The following is a 27974-nucleotide window of genomic DNA, read 5'->3' as shown; positions in this document are numbered from 1 at the left end:
TTAATTATAAATTGTTCACACTGCCGCTGCCTGGATTCGAACCCGCAACCTAAGTCTAAATGAACAAATAGTCAAAGGCAAACGTAATTTTTTGGGAACGTCCTTAAGATACGTATGTCGGCTCTTAAAATACTATTTAAAAGTAAATAAGTAATCTATAGGTAATAATTGATTATTTTTATGTTCTAATAAATCTATCCAAAGTGTTCCAATTAAATGAATAATCAATTTTTAAATGACCATAATTACTTAAACCAAAATTAGTTGGTTTCTTTAATCGACGTAATATTGTTGCTTGATCATATATTGGCATTGTTGGCTCTAATAATACATTTGATTTGATTGATTTATGTGTGCTAGCTTTACGGATCTTATATGTACCATAAATATTATTATCGTCACGATAACTATGTGCCGCCAATGTATTTGTATTATAAATATCTGATCGATCCACATAAATTGGTTGTGCTAATTCACTTTGACTGTAACCATATATTTGTTCTTGTTGTTGATGGGTGTTTTTTATGGGTTTTATTGGATTTATTTTACCATATATTGATGATCTTGTTGGTGTGTAGTCACTGCTTTGTGATCTGTAATCAAAATTTTACATTGTAACAATTCCATCAGGGTACTTTCGGTAATGAAAAATATAATTATAAAATTTGATAAAAATTAAAATTTATGTAAAAATATACTTAAATATTCTGATTTTGAGTCATTTAAGCACATAATTGTTTTATTATATTAAAATTAAAAATCGTAATTTTTAAACTGTATATCATGTGACCTAAAACACGAGCGAGCCATGATGTGATGTCATATAGGCAAAAACTGTCAGTTCAGTGTAAATATAACTGGGTACATATCTGTTTTTAACTGTGTTCTTTCGTCAGTGCATTTCATGTGTACATTTATTTATTAAAATGCAAATAACTACCACTATGCGCTATGTGCATGAAGCCAAGTGGTGCCAACTAGTGGAAAGTGTAGAACTATTCACCCGTCATGCGGCCATTGTTTTTCTTTGTATACATTGAACTGCATGTAAAAAGAGCAGAAAGTTTTTTGCAATACTTGTTATAATTATTATATACTAACGCCAAAAAAGGTATTGTAATTATTAAATAAACATTCGTTAGCTATTTCAACTCGTTCTCAATAAAAATGTGTATTAAATGTAGTAATATGTGTATTAAATGTAGAAAAATGCAATAGCATTATAGTATTTAGATGTGTGTTAAAAAGAGTACACAATATTTTACAACCACCATGTGGAATTGGTATCATATTTAAACAAAAGTGTAACAAGGATACCAAATACACAAATATTAAACACTATATGTTAAAGAGAGATAACAACTAAATAAAGATAACATTATACACAAAATGCACTAAAAATCTTTATTTTACACTTAAAGATTGAAGTCGATTGAATATTATAAAGTATAACGTTAATTATTAAACAAAGACACATATATTAACATCGTTATATTTTGTGTCCTTATTTTGATTATAAAAATTTATTGAGAAAATAACATTAATAATTTTAATATTTAAACTGAGATTAAATAGGTAGAATTCGAAATATTTACCAAAGTATAATACTAGTATAATATAAATACACTATACAATATATACTACATTTTGTACTCTATATTAAAAGTAGTTGTCAATGTATTTTCAATGTACATTGTCGGGGGCTGGCGTGTAAATAGTTCGGCATTTTTCCGTCGGCGCGCCACGTGTATTGCCACCTAAGACCCTCCCTCTTGCACATAGCGCGACACGATAAGAAAGAAGGTAAAAACTGATGAAGTCAAAAGTATTGATACAGTGACAAGTGCCGTAGAAGATTATTTGACGGAATCAAAAAAAAAAAAAGAAATTTTGTTTGCAAAAAAATTTATGCTCTCATTATATTACCTAATGTGTAATAAAAAAAGCAATGATTGTGAACTAAGACAAAGATCTTTATTATTGCCTATACGCTGATTTTTAAAACTGCCTACGGGCGCAAATTTTCTTAATCAGCCTCTGGTGAAATGACTTTCGTTAAAACTTTTAGACAAAATACTTTTTTCTGTGGGTTTTCCGGGTAATATTACAATATTATGACATAAAAAATAATCGAAATTTGTTGGATTTTCCATTGGAAAATAAAGAGTTTTGAAATAAAATGATAACCTATACTAACCCATATCGGTCGTAATCTTTTGGTAATGTTGTTTTAGCCATCATACTATGTCGTCGTGGTTTTATGAACGTCATAGATTTAGAAGGAATTGGTATTGCCATTGAACGACGCCGTTTATTTGTTTCATAAACGTATACAACGGGTTCATCGGACACCATAGGACTGCTATCATCTTCACATTCCGAAGATGTTTCCATATCTGTAAAAATAAGTAAAATGATTTACATGATTTCGTCTAGAAAATATTAATAACACTGTACTGTGGCAATTCAATCAAAATTTCTGGCAAGAAATCTCGAATTTTCGTTAAATAGGCATTTTAATGGAAAAACACTCTTTTAACATCCCCTTATGGTAAGTTTCCTTTAAAAATACCCTTCTGTTCTGAAACCGAAATGCTTTAAAACCTAACCATTAAATCTTAAGTAACTCCTATAGAATAAAAAATTTAATCGTCGTTTTTCGGGAAAATCTTGTTTGGGAAAAAATTTGATCCAAAAGTTTTGTTAAACTTGGAAATGACCTTTTTAAACAACTTTTTCGGGGAAATTTATGATCACTAATGTGATCAGCGCATGAATTTTGATTATCCGAAGTTTTTTGCTAAAAAAAAATGCATTATCTTGCTTTAATTACTACTGAAAAATTAATTTTATTAAGAACCGCTATTGATTTGAAAAGGTGCTAAAATATTAATAAAAATTCTTGTTTCTACGAAGAAAGTAATTAATTAATATTATAGTTTTATAGAAAGAAAGTATTTTTATGACTTTTAAGTATAGGTAGATAATGTAACTGATAGTATGCCACTCAACCGTAAAATATTTTACAATAATAATAGATATTTTTAAATTAATTACTTATTTGTACAAGAGATTTTATGCATTTGAAATAAATTTAAGAACAATATCTTTCACCGCCTTTTTGTCGTTAAAATATTAATTTAGAAAACTAAAGATAAATAAAAAATAAATATTACAAATGGTAGTAGTTGATCTATTTTCATTCATTAGGAAACAGTTACGATACCCAACCGAATATCTTTACTAGAGAGAGTAATTAAACCCACAAAAATGTCAATCAAATTAATTATGAAAAGAGGGTGAACGTTGCATCAAATCATATCGAAAAATAAGGAAAAACTCGAAAACTTTTACCTTATTTCAGTTTTTGCTCATTTTACCTGTAGGGACTGGTTTTTCATAAAAAACCTGTAATTTATTTTTAAAGAAGATTAAATTTGAAATAATTAGAGATTAAGCCGGTTTTTATAGGACCGTAAATTTCGGAGATACAGCATTTCTAAGTTTGTCAATTTTTTCAAGATATACGATATTAAGCAAAATTTCATCATACATTCGCGTTCGATTGCAATAACTCAAGTTTTAATAGAAATATTTGAAAAAATAAAAATAATTCATAAATAAATTTGCAATTTTCTCATGTATAATAAATGTGGGGTTTTCTTTCGCTATAGGCTCGTTTTCGATTTATACCGACAGGAACATCCATCCTTATGAAAAATGATTACAATTAAAAAGTATAATATGTAATTAATCAATGTTTCGAATATTAATTTACATATTATTTCAATATTCTATATATTTTATGCTTTCTAAATTTATATGGTTTTTAAATATCAGTACCTACATATACTCTTTACAAATATATAAAAGTACCTATCTATCTAATTCTAGTATTATTGCAATTCTAGTATTATTACACCTTTATAAAATTATAACTACTTACATTTAACATCACATCAGCACATAGTAATTGAGATTAGGATAAATATGCACATGAGATTTTAAAAAACTCTATCTCATGTGAACACTGTCATAAAATCAAAATTTTACAAAGATAAGCAAATCGAAAATCGTGAAAAAATTACCTAAGTTTTTGTACTAAATGCTTATATCTATGTTTATAATACGGCTGCCCAGAAACTCTTATTTTGTAGTTTAATATTTAAGGAGATACTAGTGGTTTCAATAAAACTTTATAAATACATTTTTTGATTAACAAAGTTTCCAAAAAATAACAAAAAATTAATACGTCATCGGACTTCTTATTATTATTTTATCGTTCAAAGTTGACTGAAAAAAAATGATGAATCATATTGGTTATCCTTTTCAATTGGATATTTCTATATCAAAAAATCTAGAGAGTATGATAAAAAACTATTTAGTCTAAAAGATTTAGACAATCGTAGTTTTATAATAATACCATAAAAATATAAGGTTGATATAAAAACAAAATTTTAATTTAATTATGAGTTCATCATTTGAGAAACAGAGGCGATTATAGTTAGAGTATTGTGGATTGAAGAGCGATATCTGTATTATCAAATTTATAAGCCTCACCTGCACACAATATATTATATATTTTTGTAGTTGCGTGGTATTGTAAAAGCTAAAAATAACTCATTACTTGATTATAAAGCATGTTATGTACCATGCAATAAACCAAAACTTTTTTTACAATACTGTAGGATTTTACAATCACCTTAAAATCTTTGAAGTAAAAAGTTGTTTTTATCTACGCCTACGTTCTTATGTATAAAACAAAAAGGGAATGTACTGTGGGTGTGTGATGCGCGCTGTATCGTATGTGTACAACTTCAAGTGATGTACAAGTGATGAGACTGACCGGCTGTGTTCATGTACACGCATATACAACTACAGATCAAATGATATAATTAATATAAGGTTGCCGATGATATATCAATAAAATTTTAATTGAATTATGAGTTCATTGAAGATCCAAATAATCAGTTTGATTTTCGAAACTGATACGCCACTATTATACCTACTATAATAGTGTGTAATTAGTTATTACATTTTTAGATTATTTATTAAAAAAAAAAGTTAAAATTCAAGTACATTGTATTACATTATTTCTTTATTTTTATTAAAAAACAATATACTGAACAAGCAAGGAAGGCTGTTTAAAATTTTTAAAACAATAATTAATCGTAAAAAAAATCATTCGATTAAGAATTCTTTAAGAAATATAATAAATATCATGAGTTCATGTCAACACGTATAATACTTCTTTTTATGCCAGGCACGTATCTACCTAATCATGGTTTTAATATTGAAATTTAACGCTAAATAGATTAAGAAAAAATTTTATAATAATCATGGATTGCTCTGTGGTTTATGGAAGTCTAAAGGTCCAAGTTCAACTAAAAGCATTAATTATTATTAATTATTAGCTTAATTCATTACTTTGGAGCACCGTGCAAATACTTTATCTGCCTTTTTTGGTCAAAGTATGATTTTGGAGGCAATCTAAGCACACAATATTGAAAAGTTAAGAATTTTATACACCGTGTCGCATTTAAGATGAAGACACTCTCATATTTTCGTTATTTATAGGATAATCGATTGGAAATTTTGCAAAGTCATATAGAGTGATACGTCACATTTTTTGAGATACTTAACCGAAATTTCAACTTTAAACTCAGCTTATTTCAAATTGATAAATAGGACCGATTCTTAATATTTTGTCTAGCGTCAGAGATGGTTGGAGATATCGAAAAAAGTTATCAGAAAAAGTTGCTTAGAATATTTTTTTATACCCATATACCGATTTTCATGACAAAATTCGCATTTTTAATTTTTTCATTATTTTAATCTTTACTCAAAATTATTATCTGTATGACTGGGCAAAATTATAGGTCGATATTTCTTTTTAAATAAGGAAATATGAGGTTGTCTTCACCTTAAATGCGACACCATTTAATAAAAAAAAAAAAATTGTAGGGAATACTGCTTTTATTTACTTCCCTTAACCCACAAAGAGTAAAACTTGCGAGCCATAGCGCATTTAGGACACGCCACCGATCACATAGTTCATAATGAAATATAATATTACAAATGAACGTGAGTGATCCTACGAAAGAATAAACTAAACAACTAAGGGCCTGTTCTAGGTTGAAGTAAATTTGATACGGATATAACAATACTTTAAATTTTTTGTTATTATAACACTAATTGGTTAGTTAAATACAATAAAAATATTTCCTAAAATTTATTTATACGGTGAGTGTAGGTAATACGACGAAACTTTACAAGCACGTTCTGTTCATTCATTGCACGGCTATTGAGGAATGTTAAGAAAAAAAAAAAGATTTACCTTCAGATCAACCAAAATCAAATACCTAATAAATAAATTTATTAAACAACCAACTATCAACAAAAACATCTACAAAATAAATCTTTGATATTGATAGTAAAAAATTAATACGTAATCTCATTTATGGCATTGAGAAATCTCAAGAAATCTCGATAAGTTTATGAGTATTAAATCATAATGAGAGACTTGATGACATAATGCTACCAAAAAAAAATTTGGTATATGTGTCCATAAAATCACCTAATTTGTCCATTTCTGCCTGCCTGCCTGTCTGTCTGTCTGTCTGTCTGTCTGTCTGTCTGTCTGTCTGTCTGTCGTCTGTTTGTCGTCTATCTGTCTGTCATCACGATCTGTCGATGTCTCAAAAACGAAAAACGATATCAAGCTGAAATTTGTATAGCGTGCTTAGGACAAAAAAAAGAGAGGTCGAGTTAGTAAATGAGCAACATTGGTCACTTGGGTCTTGGGCCCGCAGGAAAATTTGTAATCTCGTATCATATAAATTGGCCCTGAATTTCAATCGAAATTACAAATCCGAAAATAGTCCAAAATTTCAGAATCCATGTAGTTTAAAAGACTATTCTGTAAAATTTGATTCAATAACAAAAAACTGTACGCGATAAAAAAAAACTACAATGCTTTGATGATAGTCACGTTTAATAAACTATATTATTTTGTTATTTTCTTTTGTAGGTTAATTTGCTCTAATTAGTTTTGGTTAAAAATGGAAATGAAATACATTACATATAAAAAAAAATTAAAATGATTGTCCTCAAGTTAAATGACTAAAAAAAATATAAAAATTACTTCTGGATTATTATTTATAAGTAGTTGTAATAAATAAAATAATATAAACGAACAGAACAATAGATATAAATATAATTAGCTAAAGAACAATTTAAAGTTATTTTCTGCTAAATGTCTTTAATAAATGAAAAATATAATAAAATAATAAAATAATATTATAATTTCACTTTAAAAAGAAAATCAACAATTTTGTAACATAAACTTTTATTATAAATGAATGCATATGTGCGTGAAATAATTTTTGAATTAACGACGTTCACAAAAAAATCATGTTTTCTCAAAATCATCTTTAAATGATTTCTAATAAACTCTTCGAAGTTAAATTTATAGATTTGAGGTATTAAAATTTGTATTTTTAACATAAATCCTATTCATTGTGTGCGTAGTCATGGTAGGGACAATAAAATCGATGCCAGCGCTTCCAGTGAAAAATTTTGGCGTTAAACGGGGCTGTTATTACTAATTTGCAGTTCTTTACATGTTAATGTTATAGAAATGTCAAATTAAAATTATTGTAAAACACGAATTAATTAAACTTAATGCATTAAAAATTGTGAAAATAAGAAATCAAATTGCACAAATATTATTTTTCAAATATATATTATCATAATTATTTATTTAAATTTGTGAGACAATAATATTAAATTTTCAATGTAAGTCTTAAATGCAATCCATACAATTATATATGCATCCATAATTCTATAATGAAAGTAGTGTATCGTTACCATGGAAACGAAACTCACGCACGGAGCAAATATTGAAGTGTTTTGAATATATGCTTTTTGTAACAAGGTTAATTTTCTTAGGATTAATTTAGAAAACTGATATTCATTAGTCGAAAGCAATAATGACAAATATTTTCCTATAAAGAAAAAATATAACAACCGGCACTTGGTTTTTCTAAATTGATTGGCATTTGTGTGTTATTTCTTCTATAAGTATTTTTTTCTAAATCTAAATCTTTAGCCATCAATATTTCAAAAACTATGGTAAATATCGAAAAATTTTACTTTTAATTTTTGTCAAATTTTCCCAAATTCTAACAGAATCCACCCTCAAAAGTCTCAAATATTTTCATACACTTTGGAACGTATGCCAGGTAAGGTTGTTATTAGATACTTGAACGGCTACAAAACGGCTTAAAAAGCTACAAAAGTTCAAACTTTGATTTATTTTGTTTGGTACTTATTTGATCACCTCACCAACCCCCTCTCTTTGCCTGATATAAATCAATTATTATTAAATAATTGATTAGAAATCAATGTAAATAGTAAATACCATACATAACAATACATAGATATTATTGGCGTTCATTTAACCATAACTATAAATAAATAAATATCTAGATAAGAAAATTCAATACTAATTAATTGAATCATTTATAACAATTAGCTATATTTATTTATTTATTTATTATGTAATTAATCGATTTTTTATTAAGTGAAAGTTATGCGTAACAAAATATTTAATTTTCGTATTTTATTGATATATATATTTATTTATCGACCAACTATATTATTATTGTTAATAAAACGAATTAAATCAATTTACTTATTTTTTAAATTCAAAAAGTTATTACAATTATTATTTTATTAGTTATATAAATAAATTGATATTTATAATTTTTATACAAATATATTCAAAATAATATGCATAATTTTTAATTTGAACTTTCTTTATGTTTTCGAACTTTCTTTATAATTACATTTAGTGAATGAACGCTTTACCTTCCTGAATGAATTTTCTTTAATGAATTTTAGGAGAAATTATAATCTTAAATTATGATATTTGTTTAAATAATCAATACCTTAAGAAAAAAATGGAGGAAACTAATTATAAATGATAAGAATTTAAAGAATTTTAAAAAAATCTTCTGACGTGAATGGGTTTCGAACTGACAACCTTCCACATAGAGAGCGAGCACAGTAACCACAAGACCAAAAACCTGTAAATAATATTTTTAATTTTATCTTATTTTGTCTCTCTTTTCTATTCTATTTTTATTGGTGAACCAAAATAAGCAGTACCTACTTTAATTATGGATGAGGACACTTATTAAAGGGAAGCCATTTTTTAAAGCTTTTGACATTTAGTAACATTTTTTCATGTTTCTATGGCCCCACATTGAGTTCGGCACTGAAACTACGGAACTTTAATAACCATAAGTAATACAATTAATTATTTTGTTGTTGTTAGAACAATATATGGAACTAAATTCATCAATGAACGAACACACATCATAATTACAAAACATTAATTAAGTAATAAATAATTAACATATATAAAATACATATTTATATTGCATTTATGGTAATTAATAATTAATATTGTATTACAATTTTTTATTTTTTATTTTTTTTAAATAATCATTTATCGTGTACATTAAAATTAACTCGTACGGCATTACACTGTACTGCATGTTCTGTTATGTAGTCGGTATTCCGTATTTCATAATAATTATTATAAATTTTTTTAAATATTTTTATAGGAAACAATTTAGTTTGAGGGCAATATTATTACAACATACATCCATGCGATGTTATATATTATTTCAAAATTTTATGGTGAAATTTAATTAAATTAGTTAAAAATTTATATAATGAATTAAATGTTTATAATTAAATTTATAACACCAATCAATTAAATGGATGTGACATTCTATTGATTACCAAACTTAAATTGGTTATCAATAGAATAGCATAATAGTTGCAAGGTGTCGATTTTCAATACATAGAATAAATCAATAAAACTCAGTATATAAAGTAATTTTGACCCAATAAGTACAAAAATCGGGTGTATTTGATGACTGGTCGAATGGTTTTTGAGATACGGACTAAAATCGATCCAAATATTGCGATATCTCAGAAAATCTGCATCCAATCATTAACAAACAAAGTTTTTTTTTCCGATTTTCTCAATTTTTCGAAAAGTAAATTTTTTATCTCCAATTTATCTCTAATCGTCTACAGGCCAAAATTTCTTAACCTGCCTCCTGCCTAACCAAATATAAACCTTAGAAATGCCCATACAAATTTGAATAAACTCAGTCCGATCAACTCACTCGCTATATACCGTTTGTATTTAATAAAAGCTTGTAATATTAATTGACTTTTGCAAAAGTCAAACCTAAACGCTGGAGCTACTATTTCGATGAATATGTTAAAAATATAAAAAGAATCAGAGCATTCTTTTTCTTTGATTGTCCTATTAAATAAAACACTTTTAAGAGAGATAATACATTTGAAATTGAGAGTTGTCTCATTAATATAATTATATGAATAATAATAGAATTATATTTACCACAGTACCCATATTCATGTCATTAAACAGGTTTTCACATTATATTCATATATAAAATAATATACAGAATGTTCACTTTAAGTTCAGAAAATACCTTCTTAATTCGTGTTTCAATAATTTACCATGTTACCATGTTATAATACTTCTCATTTTTTTTTATTGAAGAATAAAAATCAAAATATATATTTTTTTTATTATAAAGAATAACTCTTTAAACTTTTCGTCGGTCTTAGTTAGTCATCAGTTTTGAACAAGATTCGAAAACCAAGCAGATATCGAAAAATTGTATTTTTATATTTCGTCTAAAATCATGAAGTTACAACAAAATTCATTATTAAAGTTGAAAATAAGGTACAAATAATTTCAACCTTAAATCTAAAATTGGCTTTAAGCTCCTTAAGTCATACCGTCAAGTTTTTGAAATGCAACTAAGCTTTAATGAACCTCTGTTATAATATGTTGAATGTTGAAAACCCTGTGTATGTTGAACATAGATTTCATAACAAAATATGCAAAATATATAAGCTCATTTTTAATTGAACTCACGGTATAATAATGTAGACTAAAGTATCTTATTAAAGGTAATCAAATCATGTTAACTGTAGTAATTATTTTGTTAAATATAGTTTTAAATTAGAAGTAATCATAATATTATTTATATGATGTTTATTTTGTCATCTTTTTTTTATGTTTAGAAAGTATAGAATTTATTTAACTGAATTTATTTTACTTCTGTTATAGGTAATGTGTAGTTTTGTATTGTTAGAACCTAACAACTTTTGTAAATTAAAAAATTAGGGATACTTTGAGCCTGAATAAGATGTATTTGGCCGTTTAATTTACGAAAAAATAATAAACAAAGAGTACTTTTGATGAAAATTTAGTCGAATCCAGAAGTTTGGCAACCATCTCGTTATCCATTTAAAATATATGAAGTAAGAAGAGTTCTTATGGACGTTCTTATGTACAAAACAAAGAAAGAGAACAGATTGAAGGAATGAATATTCAACAATTTAGTATCACCAAGCAGTCATCAAATGGTATGAATCACTATATACATGTCTCTCCTTCTTTGCTTTATACATAAGAACTCTTCTTACTTCACATATTATCAATCCTTAACGAAATGGTTGCCAAATTTTATAAGCGGCAATGCTGTTCAATTTACTCTGTGTACTGAGACTATCAGATTTTTGTTTTGTACACAGTATACATATATGAGCAATATATGATAATATTCTTTGTAGCGTTGACAGATTTACTGAAGTAATACACTGCCATGTATAGAGATCTATATTTTTAGTCTTTTAAAGATATCGCGTTTTCTCATATGTCGTTAGAAATACCTTAAAAGTAAGATAGTATGATTAGATAATACGTATTTTAATTCTTTGCACAAACAACATAAAACCTTGTCCTTGATCTTATCCAAAATGTAATCTAAATATTTTTAAAATTAATATTCTTAATAAATAAATATTGTATTTAAATTAAAAATGTGCTGAGAATAAGTATCTGAAATTAAAATACATTGTTTTGGTAAAATTCGCACATAAATTAAATTCATTTAAAGCTATATTGCTGCTATGTTGCAAAATATTGATAAATTAGGATGCCTTAAAAATCATTTAGTTTAGTAGGCCAGACTGACAATAAATCTTGATACACTAAAGATTTATTGGCATGTTTTATAAAAGTTTGCACACGAAAAACCCGTCTGAAAATAAATTTTTAGTGTATTGAACAGGCTTGGCTATTATTCAAATGAATGGCTGCAGACTCGCAGCCAGGCATAACCAGCAGTACGGGCACAAACGAACAAAAAACATTAATGCGTTATGCATGTTATTTTATACATTTTTCTATTGCTTGGGGCTGTAAATATACCCTTATCATTGGTAAACAGTCAAAAATAATTTAATTTTTTCTGTCACTGTCTGACAGTCTTAGGATTTTCTAGTGAGCTATCACTATCTAACCAGGTACAGGTTTTTTTAAAGCATTTTTTTTAAAGAGTCACAAATGAAATTATAAATTATTATTATTATTATTATTATTTTTCTTAAACAAGGGAAAACAAACAATTGACTGAACTAATTGTTAAAATACCATGCACAAATAGTGTTGATTACTCTATCACATTTCACATACATATACAATTTATATAATACATACTATACAATTTACGCCTAATTTGCGCCCTCATGGGTAAACATTGATGTTTACGAAAAAATGTTTCAAACAAAAGTTGTTTATTTTTTTATAAGGAACATTTTTTACATTTAAACTTTTGTTTTATCTCTAACGGTTTACAAGATGGGTCCTACTGACCCATAGGTCAAGACCCAATTGACCTATGATGCTCATTTACGAACTTGACCTCACTTTTTACGTCCTGAGTACGCTGTAAAAATTTCAGCTTGATATCTTTTTTCGTTTTTGAGTTATCGTGTCCACAGACGGACGGACGGACAACCGAAAATGGACTAATTAGGTGATTTTATGAACACCTATACCTAAATTTTGTTCGTAGCATCAATATTTTTAAGCGTTACAAACTTGGGACTAAACTTAGTATACCTTGTATATTACATATATGCATGGTATAAATATAGCTGATAGCTGAATGACCTAAAAGTATAATTTTATTAAAATTAATTGATTACATTTTCACATTACTTTCACTAAAATTTATTTCCGATTTACACACATATTGCTCATCATCATGCATGTAGCTATGAATTAACTATAATCAATTATAATTGATAATCATAATTAATTATTTTGTAGATTTTGAATTATTTTACCTATTCAAATTTTTATTTAGCTTATAAAACCTCTAGAAATTTAAACTTTTGCACATAACTGGGTTGTTAATTACCTAGATTTGACCTTTTAAACTCTACTTCCTTTTTTACAAGAAAGTTTTTGTGAAATAGACATTTTGAAATAAAGATTTTGACTCCTTCGCCCTCAAGTTTTGCGATTTTACGTTTCAGAATAAATCGATTTTAAAAATGTAAAAAAAAATTAAGTACCTATACTTTTCTTCAGGTCGTGCTATCCTAACAATCCTAAGCAACTTTTTCCTGTGGATAATTAATATTTATATTATAAAAAAGTAGATATTTCTTGAAAATATAACATTATATTTCTTACTTAACCAGTTTCTCGTAGAATTAACTAAATAAGGAGTGCCATTATGTTATGAATAAGACCTTTTTTTTGTGTTTATAAAACCACAAGTTTTTGAATAATTCTATTCCACTTAGAAAGTTTTTGTTTTAAAAATATACAATAACTAATTATTTTTTTTGCAATATCGACATTTTAATTAAAATTGATAATTAATTAAAACAATTCACGTTTTGTTTTAAATTACAGTTTTAAATTAGTACAGTGAAATTAAGTATAGATATTAAAAATTTTTTAAAAAATTGATCAAACGACAAAAATTTTCCTTTTAAACTAAGTTTTCCAGTAAAACAGCGCGTGGTTGAATGAGCAAAATAAATGCAAGATCTTAAGTTGAATTTTTATGTTATTTTTTCGATAGTTTTTCCTGGGCAGTCCATTTTTTCAAAGATGCAACACTTTTGATACCCTCTAGAAAACGAAAGAAAATTCTAAAAAATACTTTTCTAAAAAAATTTTCCAAATCTTCGAAAACCAAAACAAACGGCAATCAAAAAGCCGCCTTAACTATCAGAGTAGGTTTTCTTTTTTGTAAAATCAGCCCTAAGAGTATTGTTTTAATTTTTATGATCCTAATTTTTTCATCATACAAAGATACATTTTCACATTTTTCTATTTCTAATTTATTCACACTTGATTTAATTAATTTGTTTAAAATAAATCAACTTTCTGAACCATCAAGTAAAAGTTTTATTGAATGATTTTTAAAACAGTAAAATTAAAAAGTGAAAACGTTTTTTTTTAATAAAATAATAAAAAAAAAATGTAAAAGATTTGATGATATGTGTGATGTTCAAAATCTAACAATATTATTATTATTATTATAAAATTAAATCATCATAAAAGTGTAAAAAATAATAAAAATAATGTCAGATGGTTTGTAGTGGTAGTCTGTTATAAAATAAAAATGTTAATCGTAGTTTATTTATTTGGAATTATTATTATCATAATTATTGCTATATTTAGTAATTATATTTAAATGTTTATTATATTAAATTACTTGTATTATATCAGAGATATAAACCTATACAGCGTGTCTCAAGACTATCGTATTAAAAGAGAGCAAATAAACAGGATGCAATTTTAAGAACAAAGTATCTTTCATTTTTTTGCCAACCATTTGATTTATAAGATTCACAATTTGGTTAATAGTGATGATAATGATTTTAAACTTGTTAAACGGGGGTTTTGTTGGGTCGCTGAATTGGTCTTAGAGGTACCTGGTGCCCAAAGTAAACGATTTCCAGTCGTTTTCGGGAAAGTTGTTATATAATCGGTCCAAACTCTTTATGCGAAGGTTTTTTTGGTCACTGAACACGGAGTCGTGACAAAATTGATCTCAGAGGTACCTAGTGCCCAAGATAAATAGCAACCCCGTCGCATCCTAGAGTTTTCGAGAAATTCGTTATGTTATCAGTCTAAAATCGAGTTTGGGGTCGCTGAACACGAATATCGCAACACAGAATTTGTCACAGAGGTACGTGGTGCCCAAATTTTTAAAAAACTTGCTGGATTCGAACTAAGTAATCACTAAAATAACAAAATATACAGTTATCCGTCGCCATATTCGTGTTCATCGATCTAAAAAAGCGTCCGAGTAATCAGTTTGAACCGATTATAAAACGAATTTACGGAAACCTAAGGAGTCAACGGGAGCCACCTTATTCATATCCGACTTACAGCTCAAATTTTTCGAACTTTGATCATTTTTAGTGCTTCGTTTCTTTCTCTATATATATTAAAAAACAATTTACCTGAGTATTCCGTGGAGTGTTGCATTCTTCTCTCATCATAAATTTTCTCATTCTGTTGAGGTTGCAGCTGCTGCTGTTGTTGTGTAATTATGCTACGTTGCCGTCGTACATACGTTGGTTCAATATTATGATTGCGTATCGTTGATGAAGTTGCGTATTCACCCGAACTATACAATTCATTTGCATTTAGAATACGTTCATTATGAAATTGTGCTTCATCAATACCCGCGAATTTATTCACCGTATTCCCATAGATTGTCTCTGGCGGATATAGAAATGAATCTAAATTATAATCACCTTCATCAGATTGTCTACGAACACCACCTCCCCCACCCCCACTACCACTACCACCACCAGGTATATAATAGAATGTTGAATCTGTTGGTTCACCAACAAATGTTGGTTCACCACCAACAAAGGTTGGTGTAGATGGTTCTGGTGTCGATGCTAAATGTTTACGTATGTACGCGTAGTTCTCTAGGTCCCATGGATCAACGTAATTACGTAATGTTTCCTGTGGTGAACTACTAAATTCAGAATTCTCTTCACTCTCAAAATCCATTGCATCCCAATATGTTGTTGATTTTGATGGCATTCTTTTATTTTAATCTGGAACAGATTGATTTATATTTAACAATGGATTGATTGTAAAGTCTAATAAAATTAAATAGAATATCATGGTAATAAAGAAAAAATTAATGCATCTTTGAAATTTTCCACAGTTGCTCATTAGGTAAACACTTTGTAAAAAAGAGGCGTATTTAACCCCCTTTTTTGGGAGGCTTTTATCAGTTTTTTACAAATTACAAAAAAAAACTATAGGTCAAATAGAAAAAAAGTTCAATTAAAAGGTCTAGCTGAAGTGTTTCTGTCCATTCTTCGTTTTTTCTAGCTTCAAAATTGATCGGGATATCATCTCATTCATTCAAATAAAAAAGTATCCATCTTGTAAACCGTTATAGATAGGGCGATAGAGATAACATCCCTTTTTACTCGTGAGTCGTCTCGAAAATACTTTCAATAAATTTCGAAATTATTTTCTAGAATTTTTTTTTTTATGAGATCAAGAGAGGTGAAGGCTATAAAACGGTGATTCTTACTTTTAAGCCCAGTGAAGCGGGTGGGTATCAAGCAAGTTGATTTTTTAATTTTGAATTTTACGGGAAGCTCAGACTGTTTGAAATTGAGTGAAATTTTGATCAACTTTTTTGATTTTGGGCGTCGCGTCGAGTGTATAGAAATATTATTTTATGTAATTTCGTAAAGATATGAACAACAGATTAATTGAAAATGAAAGTATTTTAGAAAAATATTATTCTCTACTATTTTATTATATTTTTCTTAAAATTAAAAGATTTTAATCTGTATTTATAATTAATTCTAAGTAACACTGAATCTTAACAAAACCATCTAGTTCTGTTTTAATTATGAGACCATGCCTATATTATAATTTGTTGAAAACACTTAAAACAAGTGAAAACTAAACAATTGACTGAATTAATTATTGAAATACCCCGTATATACTACGTCTGAATATCAGTGCTTACATTAAAGCTGAAAAAAAATTAAAATAATGACAACCTCATTCCGAAGTTGGTCGTTTCATATTGAAAAAAAGTAAAAATACTTTCAAACCATTTCCTAATGATTGGAACAAGTACAGCTAAATATTTGTATTTACAATAGAATGAGATTGAATTTATAATATGAACTCATTGATACAAAATCAATGAAGTTAAATAAACAAAATCATTACTTCTATGAAAGAGATTGATTTTAGTTTACAAGTCATGCATTTTATTGATGGAAAATAAAATTATATTTAGTTGGAATATATAATCGTGTAAATAAAGCGAATGTTAATAATAAGAATTTACAAACTTGTAACTAATTTTAATATACCTTGATATATATTTAATATATACATGGTATAAAAAGAACGATGAATTACAATTTTTAAATACATATTATTATAATTATTTAAAATTATAATTAATTAATTCTAAATAAAACATAAGTAATTATAATTTACTTGCAAGTATTCGTATTATTATTTAATTGTTATAATCAACATTGTACGTTCTAGGTACGTTACATTTTGCATAAGATTATGATTTTAATAAAAAAATCATTCTTTTAAATTCATGTTCATTAAAATGCAAAGTGAAACTTTTAATAATATTTTTAAAATATTTGGAAAAAAAATTATAATTTTAAATACCATAAATTATTGTTTTAATAATTATGGCATAGCTAATAATTTCTATTTTTTGTTTATTATTATCAAATAATTATAGAAATAGTTTACTCTATATACAGTATGTTCATTTCAAAGGCAAGATACAGCAAACCAATACATGTAAAAAGTCAGAAATTTTTCGTAGAATTCAATACGTTATTTTTTTACATTCTATAAAAATTGTTAAGCATTAAATTTCTTCTCAATCTGTATATTTTGATTGTTCTCAATTATTCGCATTTTCGGAAAAAATAGGACTTGTCACAAATGATTGAAAATTATTTAAAATATCTCCAAGTTATATGAAATATACATAGTATATTAAGTTTAGTCTCAAGTTTGTAACGCTTAAAAATAATGATGTTAGGAAAAAAATTTTGTCATAGGTGTTCATAAAATCACCTAATTGTTGTCCGTCCGTCCGTCTGTGGACACGATAACTCAAAAACGACAAAAGATATCGAGCTGAAATTTTTACAGCGTACTCAGGACGTAAAAAGTGAGGTCAAGTTCGTAAATGAGCATCATAGGTCAATTGGGTCTTGGGTCCGTAGGACCCATCTTGCAAACCGTTAGAGATAGAACAAAAGTTTGAATGTAAAAAAAGTTTCTTATCAAAAATTAAACAACTTTTGTTTGAAACATTTTTTCGTAAACATCACTGTTTACCCGTGAAGGCGCCAATTAGGCGGAAATTTTATAATATGTACTATACTTGATTATCAGTTATGTATGTGTCACATGTTTGTATGTGTAATGTGATAAAGAAATCAACGCTGACTATGCATGGTATTTCAACAATTAACTCAGTCAATTGTTTGTTTTCACTTGTTTCTGTGTAAAATTTGAATAACTATATCTATCATAATTACCTTGATTCTGATTATTAATATCTAAAGATTATTTAATAAAATGCATGATGAATAATCAAATAATATATTATAGTATTTGTTATTCATTAAAAATATGATACGCCTTGTTCACTACCGTTGTAGGTTTTACAAAAAAAAATTGTAAATCTACACAGTTAGAAACATTAAACTGTAGGTGTTGAAAATATAATCAATAAACAAATAATTTAATATATTAATTATTTATTCATTCATATTACTTCAATTAGGTACTAATACGATATGTTGTATAGTTTATAAAATAGCATATTTGTAAATTTTTGAACATCCGTCCGACATCCACAAATTTCTTAAAAAATGTAAGGCAAATCATTTACGTGATATACCATGAACCAGAAAATAAATAATCATCTCCTCCAAATAATTTTTTTCAACAGGCTTCAGTTAATTTATGAATATTATACCAAAAATGGTATATTTAAAAATTGATGAATGGGAGATGCACTCACTCAATGTGCTCATTAAATGGCCATGAACATCAGCAACCACATGAAACTATTGTTTATATATAATAATTAAATTAAATAGACAAATGTGTTTACTTTATGTAGGAAGTCCAACGTGCCATTTATTCTATTGCAAAATGGGTTCTATGTTTAAACGACTACAATTCAAAAATATTAACATTTAAGGTAGTACGAACGTCAAGGGAAGTTTGGACTTGTGATTGAAATTGTTTGTATCTTATTTTCAACTTCTGGATCTCGTTATGAGTTGATGAATGTAAACGAAAAATAAGAATAAAATTATTCGATATCTGCCTTGGTTAGATAATTAAACAAAATTTTCAATTTTCGATATTTTGAAAATTACTCCAGATATCGAAAATTTTTAACTATACAATGCTCAAATACTTTTGCAAAAATGTCTAAACATAATGTGACTTCAGTTTAGCATCATTAAAATACTTTTAGTTCCTATGTATAATTAAAATTAAATTAAAATAACAAAAATATAATTTAAGAACACAGTTAATAATAATTACTAGTTGCCAACCTAATAACAAAAATAACTACCCAAAAAAAAAATATGCTAACAAAAGAAAATTATCACAATAAAATATTTTTTAATTAATCACGTTTTAATTATTAATTTACCGTTAAAATAAATACAAAGATACAGTCAAGATTCAATTTGCGAATTTCAATATATTTAATAAAACATGTAGTGATGGCCACACTACCTCTATATAGAGAAGGTAGCGTGATTGATGATGGCCCGAGTTTAAGAAAACAAAAAGATGTCTAATTTAATTCATATTTCGTGGGCATACGTAAAAACTATCACAGGTAATAAGGCAACTCCACCTAGACACAAATTTTAACGTTGGATTTTTAGTTTTCAATGACATAATAAAGTGAGTGCATCTTTTATAACTTCAAATGTGAAATTTGAACTTGAGTAGGTGTTTGAGGCATTCAAACACCTAGCTGGAGTATAGCGGTATCTTAAGAGCCCTTTTTTTGAGTAAACTTATAAATATTGCAAATAAACAAGTCAGGCCATTTTAGGAGGGATTTTAACACTGCAACATACTTGCAAAACTATTTTTCTTGTAATTTTCTTTGTTTTTCGCAACAGAAAATTCACGTTATTGTTCAAAAATAAAATTTACGTGTCCCTCTTGCTCTACTAATATATGGAGGTAAAAATAACATAAAGAATGTCGATTTTGTAATTTTTTGTAACGAGTACCTAAGTACTGTAAATGGAAAGTGTACATAATTAGATATTTAACACAACAGATTTAAAATTAAAGTACTTACTTATATCTAATATTAATATATTTAATTACCGTGAGTAATCCATTTAAGGATAAAACAAATTAACTAATGTTTTATTTAATTTGAATAATGAAAGGAAAATTAATTTAAAAATGTTTACTTTTTTATATAAAAACCGTAATAACTAGTGAAAATTGATTAATTTTAATAACATTAATTTCTAGATTTATTATGCGTTGATTTTTCTTTATCTACAAGGTGTCTAGAGCTAAGTTGGCTACATATGGAAAACTTTTTTATTATAAAATGTACGAAAAAAACTGCTTTCAAAAATATTAAGGATGTATGAGCATGGTAGTGGGGGCACAAATTTAAAAATAGATATTTTCAATTTTGATGATAAATTTTTATTATTACTTGACGATATAAGACGAAAAGTAAGAATAAAATTTTTCGATATCTGGCTTAATTTTCAAAATATCGAAAATTGAAAATTTTGTTTAATTATTTAGCTTTCGATATTTCGAAAACCAAGACACATATCGAAAAATTTTATTCTTATTTTTCGTCTACATTCATGAAGTTATAACAAAATTCATCATCAAAGTTGAAAATACCCTGCTCTTACATCCCTTATATGGACGGTGACACTTAGTTTTTTTCTTTTCTAATTCATTGCTAATATGTTTACTTGCTATTAAAAAGTTTTTTTTTTAATTTGTTTTCATTCATTCCAAATGAAAATTATCAAAAACTTCCAAAATATGTCGTTTTTTGAGATTCCTACATAAGAGCCAATGTATTTTATATCGATTTTTAATGACTTTTTTCTTAAAAATTTGCACCGATACCTAAGCTGAAATTTTAACCACATATTCTTTGAGTAAAAGACTACCTACAAACAAATTTTGAGCCTTTAAATCAAACATTGTTGTCATGCTCATACATCCTTAATTGCTAGATTTATTATGCGTTGATTTTTCTTTATCTACAAGGTGTTTAGCTAAGTTGGCTACATATGAAAAACTTTTTTATTATAAAATGTACGAAAAAAACTGCTTTCAAAAATATTAACATTCAGCTATTCACTTTTAACATCGAATATACAGGATGACCACAAATTGAGAAAGTTCGATAGGAATGTTAATGGTCGTTTATAAATATAGACCATTTAGAACAGATAATAAGAGAAACGATTAAAGAAATCACTTCCGAGATATGTAGGAGTGTATTTTTCGAATTTCTACAGTGAGCTAAAGAAATGAATAAACATGAGATGATACAAAATTAGTTGTATTCGGAATATGCAAAAATTTATATAATTTGAAAAAATAAAAGCTTATTCAGATTGTCTTTTAATGACATATGTTCAGTTTTGAAAGTCGGTACATACATATAACATACAGCAGGCATATATAAAATAACTCAAGCGGAAATCGTACATCAATTTTTTGAAACTATAATCATTATAAATATTCATTCATATCTATTATACGATTAATTATAAACACATATTTATAATTTTATATAATATAACAATTATTTCAACATAGATAATTATTACATTATTATTAATTCATCATTTTATGTGGAGGAGACATCACGAACAAATATTTATTGATTTCTTCATAAATGTAAAATATTCATAATTATATTAATATATTATTCATAATCATTTATATCATATATATGTAATCCTACTAAATTTGGGACATATTTTTCAAATTTGTGATCAAAATTAACCTAGCACTAATAGGTTTCAAGAATGTGGAGGTCTGGTTTCGGAATTAAGCACATAAGTGATAACTAGCGAAAAACTAACATCACAGCTGAAAAGAATGACCCAAAATTAGTGGGTTTCAAAAAAAATTCCAATAAGATCGGATCAAAATTGCCTGTGTTATTAAAAAAATCGAATTTTTGAACTTGATGCCGTCATCAAAATTCAAAATATTTAATTTTGCTCTATTACATCGAAATTTTATCCAATTTTGATAAACAAAGTATGTAATTCTACTAAATTTTAGCCATACTTTTCAAATTTGTGGTCAAAACTAACCTAGCACAAATAGGTTTCAAGAATGTGTAGGTCTGGTTTCGGAATTAAGCACATAAGTGATAACTAGCGAAAAACTGACATCACAGCTGAAAAGAATGACCCAAAATTAGTGGGTTTCAAAAAAAATTCCAATAAGATCGGATCAAAATTGCTGTGTTATTTAAAAAACGAATTTTTGAACTTGATGACGTCATCAAAATTCAAAATATTTAATTTTGCTCTATTACATCGAAATTTTATCCAATTTTGATCAACAAAGTATATATAAGTCTGATAACGATTTAGGTACTAATAATTTAAGTCTACAATAAGTAAATGAGGCTTAAACCTCTAAATAGACTAGATAACGACACTATGACACTAGACGACGAGAATCTGTTTATTTTGAGCACCAGGTACCTCTAAGATCATATTCGTGTTTATCACTATTAAACGAATTGTGAATTTAATAATGCAATTGCATATTTTTTATTTCTTGTAAATCAGACTAGGTCACAAAATTTCCTGACGCTTTAACGAATGCTGAAAACCGCATTCAAATCAGACTTATTGCTCAAATTTTTCGAACTTTGAACATTTTTTGTGCTTCGTTTTTTCGCTCACTAGGAAATAGTTGAGCGTTGTCGCTTCTGTCAATTTGAGAATATAAGAATGACAAAATTTTTTACTTATTTGCTATCGATATTTAATTACATGGATTTCTTAGTGGTTAAAATTCTCTTTCAGACTAAAACAAACATAAAATAGATTTTCTGTTCTATTTTTTTAAATTTTATAAAAAGTCTATGTACTGTAATTAGACCAAATTAATTAATAATCAATCAACGTTTCAATGTAAATATAAATAAATTGAATTGAACAAGTATTACACACATTAAATATTTGAATTATGTTAATTAATTACATTTACAGTAAAACTATGTTAAAATTGTTAATATTATACTTAATATATAATATTTATATATATAGCCAGAGTGTGCTGGAATAGGTGCAGGAGTATCCCTTGCAAAAATATGGACTCCAAAATTCTGTCATAATTTGTTTCTAACATTAGTTTTTTTTAAAAGGACCTTTTTTTAAACTTTTGTTCTGTCTCTTCCGATTTACAAGATGGGTCCTACATACCCAAAACCCAATTGACCTATGAACTCGGCCCCATTTTTTACATCCTATGCACGCTATAAAAATTTCAGCTTGATATCTCTTTTCGTTTTTGATGCTGACAGACAGACAGACAATCGAAAATGAACTAATTAGGTGATTTTATGGACATATATACCAAAATTTTGTTCGTATCATTAATATTCTTAAGTTTTATAAACTTGTGACTAAAATTAGTATACCTTGATATATATTTCATAAATACAGGATATATAATCACTGTAAAGTAATATATATCACTGTAAGCTTCGGTTTCACTGTAAAGTGATGATATAAATTCAAAATTAAATAGAATATTACCTACCTACCAGTGTGTAATGGAAAAAAAATGAATTGACCGTTTAAAGAATCTTGTATTCTTGTTAGCCCTCAAATATTACAGATAAATACTTTAAAATTAATATCTACAATTATTATTAATAAAGTTAGAAACTAACTGTATTATGTATATTCAACTGTTTAGAAGCATTTTCAGTAAAATTCAGGTTTTTTACTTTAGGTGGTAGCTCAAGGTGATTGAAAATAAGGAGTGTTCAATTAATTTTGGAACAAATATCTTGACATTAATTTTATAATTCTAATTTAATTTTTAATCAACTAAAATTATATAGGCAATCAAATTAAATTTAAATTCGACTCGGGCGATATATGCAATTTTTTTTATCAAAGGGATTTTTAAAGCAAAAAAAAATTTCTTTTGGAATTTGATGAAACTCGGTGGATGGGGTAATTTTGATCCAAAAAGTATAAAAATCAGGTTAATTTAATGATTAGATGCAGAGTTTCTGAGATATCGCAATATTTGGATCGATTTTAGTCCGTATCTCAAAAACTTTTTGACCACTCAAGAAATTCACCCGATTTTTGTACTTTTTGGGTCAAAAATTACCTTATATATTGAGTTTTATCGAAATTGGAGATTAAAAAAATTTTTCGATTTTTTGCAATTTTTTTAAGCGGTAGGTAACTCCTTCGAAAAAAATCGAAAAAAACGCAAGAAATTTTGTTTTGGAACTTGATGAAACTCAGCGGATGGGGTAATTTTGATCCAAAAAGTATAAAAACCAGGTTAATTTAATGATTGGACCTATAGAAAGTTTTACAATGTCAGAAAAATTAAAATCCATAAAATTGTGAACAAAAGGGAGGATGGGCTATAACGTGATAGTCTTTGTTTTAAAAAGGAAAAATTGCCCAGCAAAGCGGGTGGTTTCTCCTAGTTTCTTATTAATCAAATCCGATTTACTACTCAAATTTTTCGAACTTTATTTCTTCGTTTCTTCGTCTATATGTAAATACTTCCATAGAAAATGAATGGACACAATAAAATAATTTAGTAGCAAGCTACTAAATTAGATATTAAATATTATTAATTAACACAAACTTATTAACACCATGATTAGATCAAGTAAAATACAAAATTAAAAGATGACTATTTTTAAATTTAACATTCAGTCTAATTAAGTAATGCGTGTTTTTACATAGTTAATATTCATCAACGATTGTTGACTGCTTTCATCATTATCTGATTTTCAATTAATAAAATGACCATGAAAATATTCCTCAAATATTTACAATAAATTTCTTAAAAGTATTCAATGTCAAAGTGAAAGTGAATTAATTATTAAAATATGCACACATACAGATACAGTATCGAGCTGAAAGTTATATAGCATGTTCAGGGCGTAAAACGTGAAACTGAATTAAAGAAAAACTGTAAGTTTTTCGGTATCTGCGCAAACGGATTCGTGATCTACGTAAAAAATGCTTGAAATTATTATTTTTTCCTTATGTTCTAGGTTGATTTTTAAGGAAAAGTGCCTAAACTGAACTTTTACCATACGTTCTTATGTATAAGACAAAAAAAGAGTTTTCAGACAATGTATTGTGTATGATGCGCTCGTGATTATATCATCTGATCTGTAGTTAGCTTTCCAAACAAAATTGACACTTCTGAATTTAAAATATTGTATCTTCTGAAAGAATCATCGCACTGAAATTTTTCTCATATCGTACGAAAACTTCAACTACCTTCTTTTAAGACTTGGCGCATTTTTTTGTTAAAACTCTTATCATTCTGCTACTTTTTAACCGACTTCAAACCAAAAAAAAAGGAGGTTCTCAATTCGACTGTATTTTTTTGTTTTTAAAACATGTCAAAAAACACAATATTTTTATATTTTAGGCGTTTTTTCACCTCACCTGCGCGGCGGTATTATCCAACTCCTGCTTACACTTACAGTACAAATTTGCACGTATTTTTTGTTTGTTTTGGTAAACGATAAACGTATTAAATACTTAATAGTTCATTACCATCAATTCAATATCAAAGAATTCGCATAAAATTGTTTAAACAATGATCACATTCTTATTTACAATTCATTAATAAAAAAAAATCAGCATGACGTAATTAAATATGATGACATTTTAACTTGACATTTATTTCTTAAATTTTTTTGATTACGCTAAAATATTTGTATGTCTAGGGAAATTCCAATCAATATTAATGACGACTCATGCTTAAAAAATTTGACAAATTTAATAAAATTTATTATGCTCAATTTTTTATGGAATTTTCCATTCATTATTCATCAATTTATTAAATACTTTGTAAAAATAAAAGTCGACACCTCTCAGGGGCGTATCTAGCACACTTTTTTAGAGGGTAGTTGAGGGATTTTAATCAGTTTTTTACAAATTACAAAAAAACTATGCATTAAATAAAGAAAAAAGTTCTAGTTGAAGTATTTGTGCACATTTTCGTTTATTTTTCGACTTTCTAGCTTCAAAATTGACCGAGATATGTCAATTTTAAAATGGAATTATTTTGCTCATTCAATCAAATTAAAAAGTATCCATCTTGTGACCCGTTAGAGATAGAACAAAAGTTTAAATGTAAAAGTTATTCCTTACAAAAAAATTTTAAAATTTTTATTGAAAGCATTCTTTCGTAAAAACATCACCGTTTATCCGTGAGGGCGCAACTTATAAAAAAACTTTTTTTCGGGCTAACTTCAACTAGTGGTTTTGTGAAACATTCTAGAAAAGCAAACAAGTTTTTCCAAAGTTTTGAAAGCTTAATGTAAAATACTAATTAAAACCCCATAACTACCCCCCAAAAAAGAGGTTAGTTACGCCTTTGAGAGGTGGATTTTTCTTCAGGAAGTGATTACACCCTAATAAACAAGTGTGGAAAATTTCAAAGATGCATTAATTTTTTCTTTTTAGATATTTAGTTTAATGCCCATAGCGAGACAATAACCATCACATGCAAATAGATTGAGTTATAATAATAATAATAATAATGGGGTTTAACCTCCGTTTCTCTGACATATACGCCTATAACAGAGGCCACCCACATCATTATTTGTTAATCTTTTTATTAGAGTCGGTTACTTCGTTCTTATCCAAGCGACGACAATGTGATCAATTCTGCACTCCCATTAATTCTAAATTGTTCACACTGAAGCTGCCTGGATTCGAACCCGCAACCTAAGTCTAAATGGACTAACAGACAAAGACAAACGCCTTAGACCACTCGGCCATTTAGGCTCTAAAAAGATTGAGTTATCGTTAATAGAAACAAATCGTAATACTTACAATTTTTAATTAATAAAATCAATTAAAATATTTTAATAAAAACACTCAAACAAGAAACTTTTAATTTGTTCAATAAAAAAAAATCATTAAAAAAGGTTCATCATAAAACACATACAAAATATAAACAAAATAACAGCATGGTCCAAATTTTGATTTGCCTAAAAGAAATTTAAAATTTCACTCACTTATACCAAAACAAACAAGTTAAAACAATCACAAACAAACAACAACAACAGATGCTACAGGTGCTGATGCGTACGACTTGAACACAACAATAATGTAATGACAACAATTAATAAAAAATATAATAAATGAAATGAGTTAAAACTAAAAGACGACCACGACCTAGTAAAATGATGTTTATTTTTATTATTAAAGGTAGATAAGGTAGAGATGGGTGTCTAGTTTGGTTTGGTTTGGTGTTGGAAGTCGTTGCCGTCAGCTGCATTCATTAATTGTTTTTAATGTTTTACTACTAACTACTATTTTGTAAAAGTAGTGGAAGAGAAATTATTCTGTGTAAAATTGTGAATTTGATATCTATTTTAATATTTGTATGTTCACTTACTTTAAATAGGCTTAGTAGTCTGGTTCACATGTACCACAATTAAGTGAAATAGAAAATAGGGGGCTCAGTTTTTTTTGAATAACTCAAAAAATATTGAAAATTTTCAAAGTCTGAAAAAAGATCCAAAAAGATGAAGAAATTTCCTAAAATAAAGTTCTGACTGCCGGAGTTGTATCTCTAATATTTATAACTTTTACAGAGCCCTGAAAATAGCTCAAAATACGGCAAATCTGGCTCTCGCGCGCGTTCTGTCTCTGAGACCTACTAACAAAAAAAAAATTTAACCATTAATCAAGTTTAATCCCAAGACCTATTGCAC

At 27.1% G+C, this 27974-nt stretch overlaps 1 protein-coding gene across 1 annotated transcript; it reads right to left on the bottom strand.

Annotated features, from left to right (window-relative positions):
* Positions 1-19: 19 nt before the first annotated feature.
* On the bottom strand, positions 20-27115 carry LOC123296804. The gene is made up of 4 exons (XM_044878460.1): positions 27088-27115; positions 15394-16002; positions 2198-2396; positions 20-593 (listed from the first exon to the last, which is right to left on the bottom strand). Exons 2-4 carry the CDS (start codon positions 15986-15988, stop codon positions 179-181), a joined length of 1209 nt encoding a protein of 402 aa, XP_044734395.1. The 5' UTR covers positions 15989-16002; positions 27088-27115; the 3' UTR covers positions 20-178.
* Positions 27116-27974: the final 859 nt, after the last annotated feature.

This window comes from Chrysoperla carnea, chromosome 3, assembly GCF_905475395.1.
Source record: "Chrysoperla carnea chromosome 3, inChrCarn1.1, whole genome shotgun sequence".
Taxonomy (NCBI): Eukaryota; Metazoa; Arthropoda; class Insecta; order Neuroptera; family Chrysopidae; genus Chrysoperla; species Chrysoperla carnea.
The sequence above is the reverse complement of the archived record's forward strand: the minus strand, read 5'-3'. Positions and strand labels throughout refer to the sequence as shown.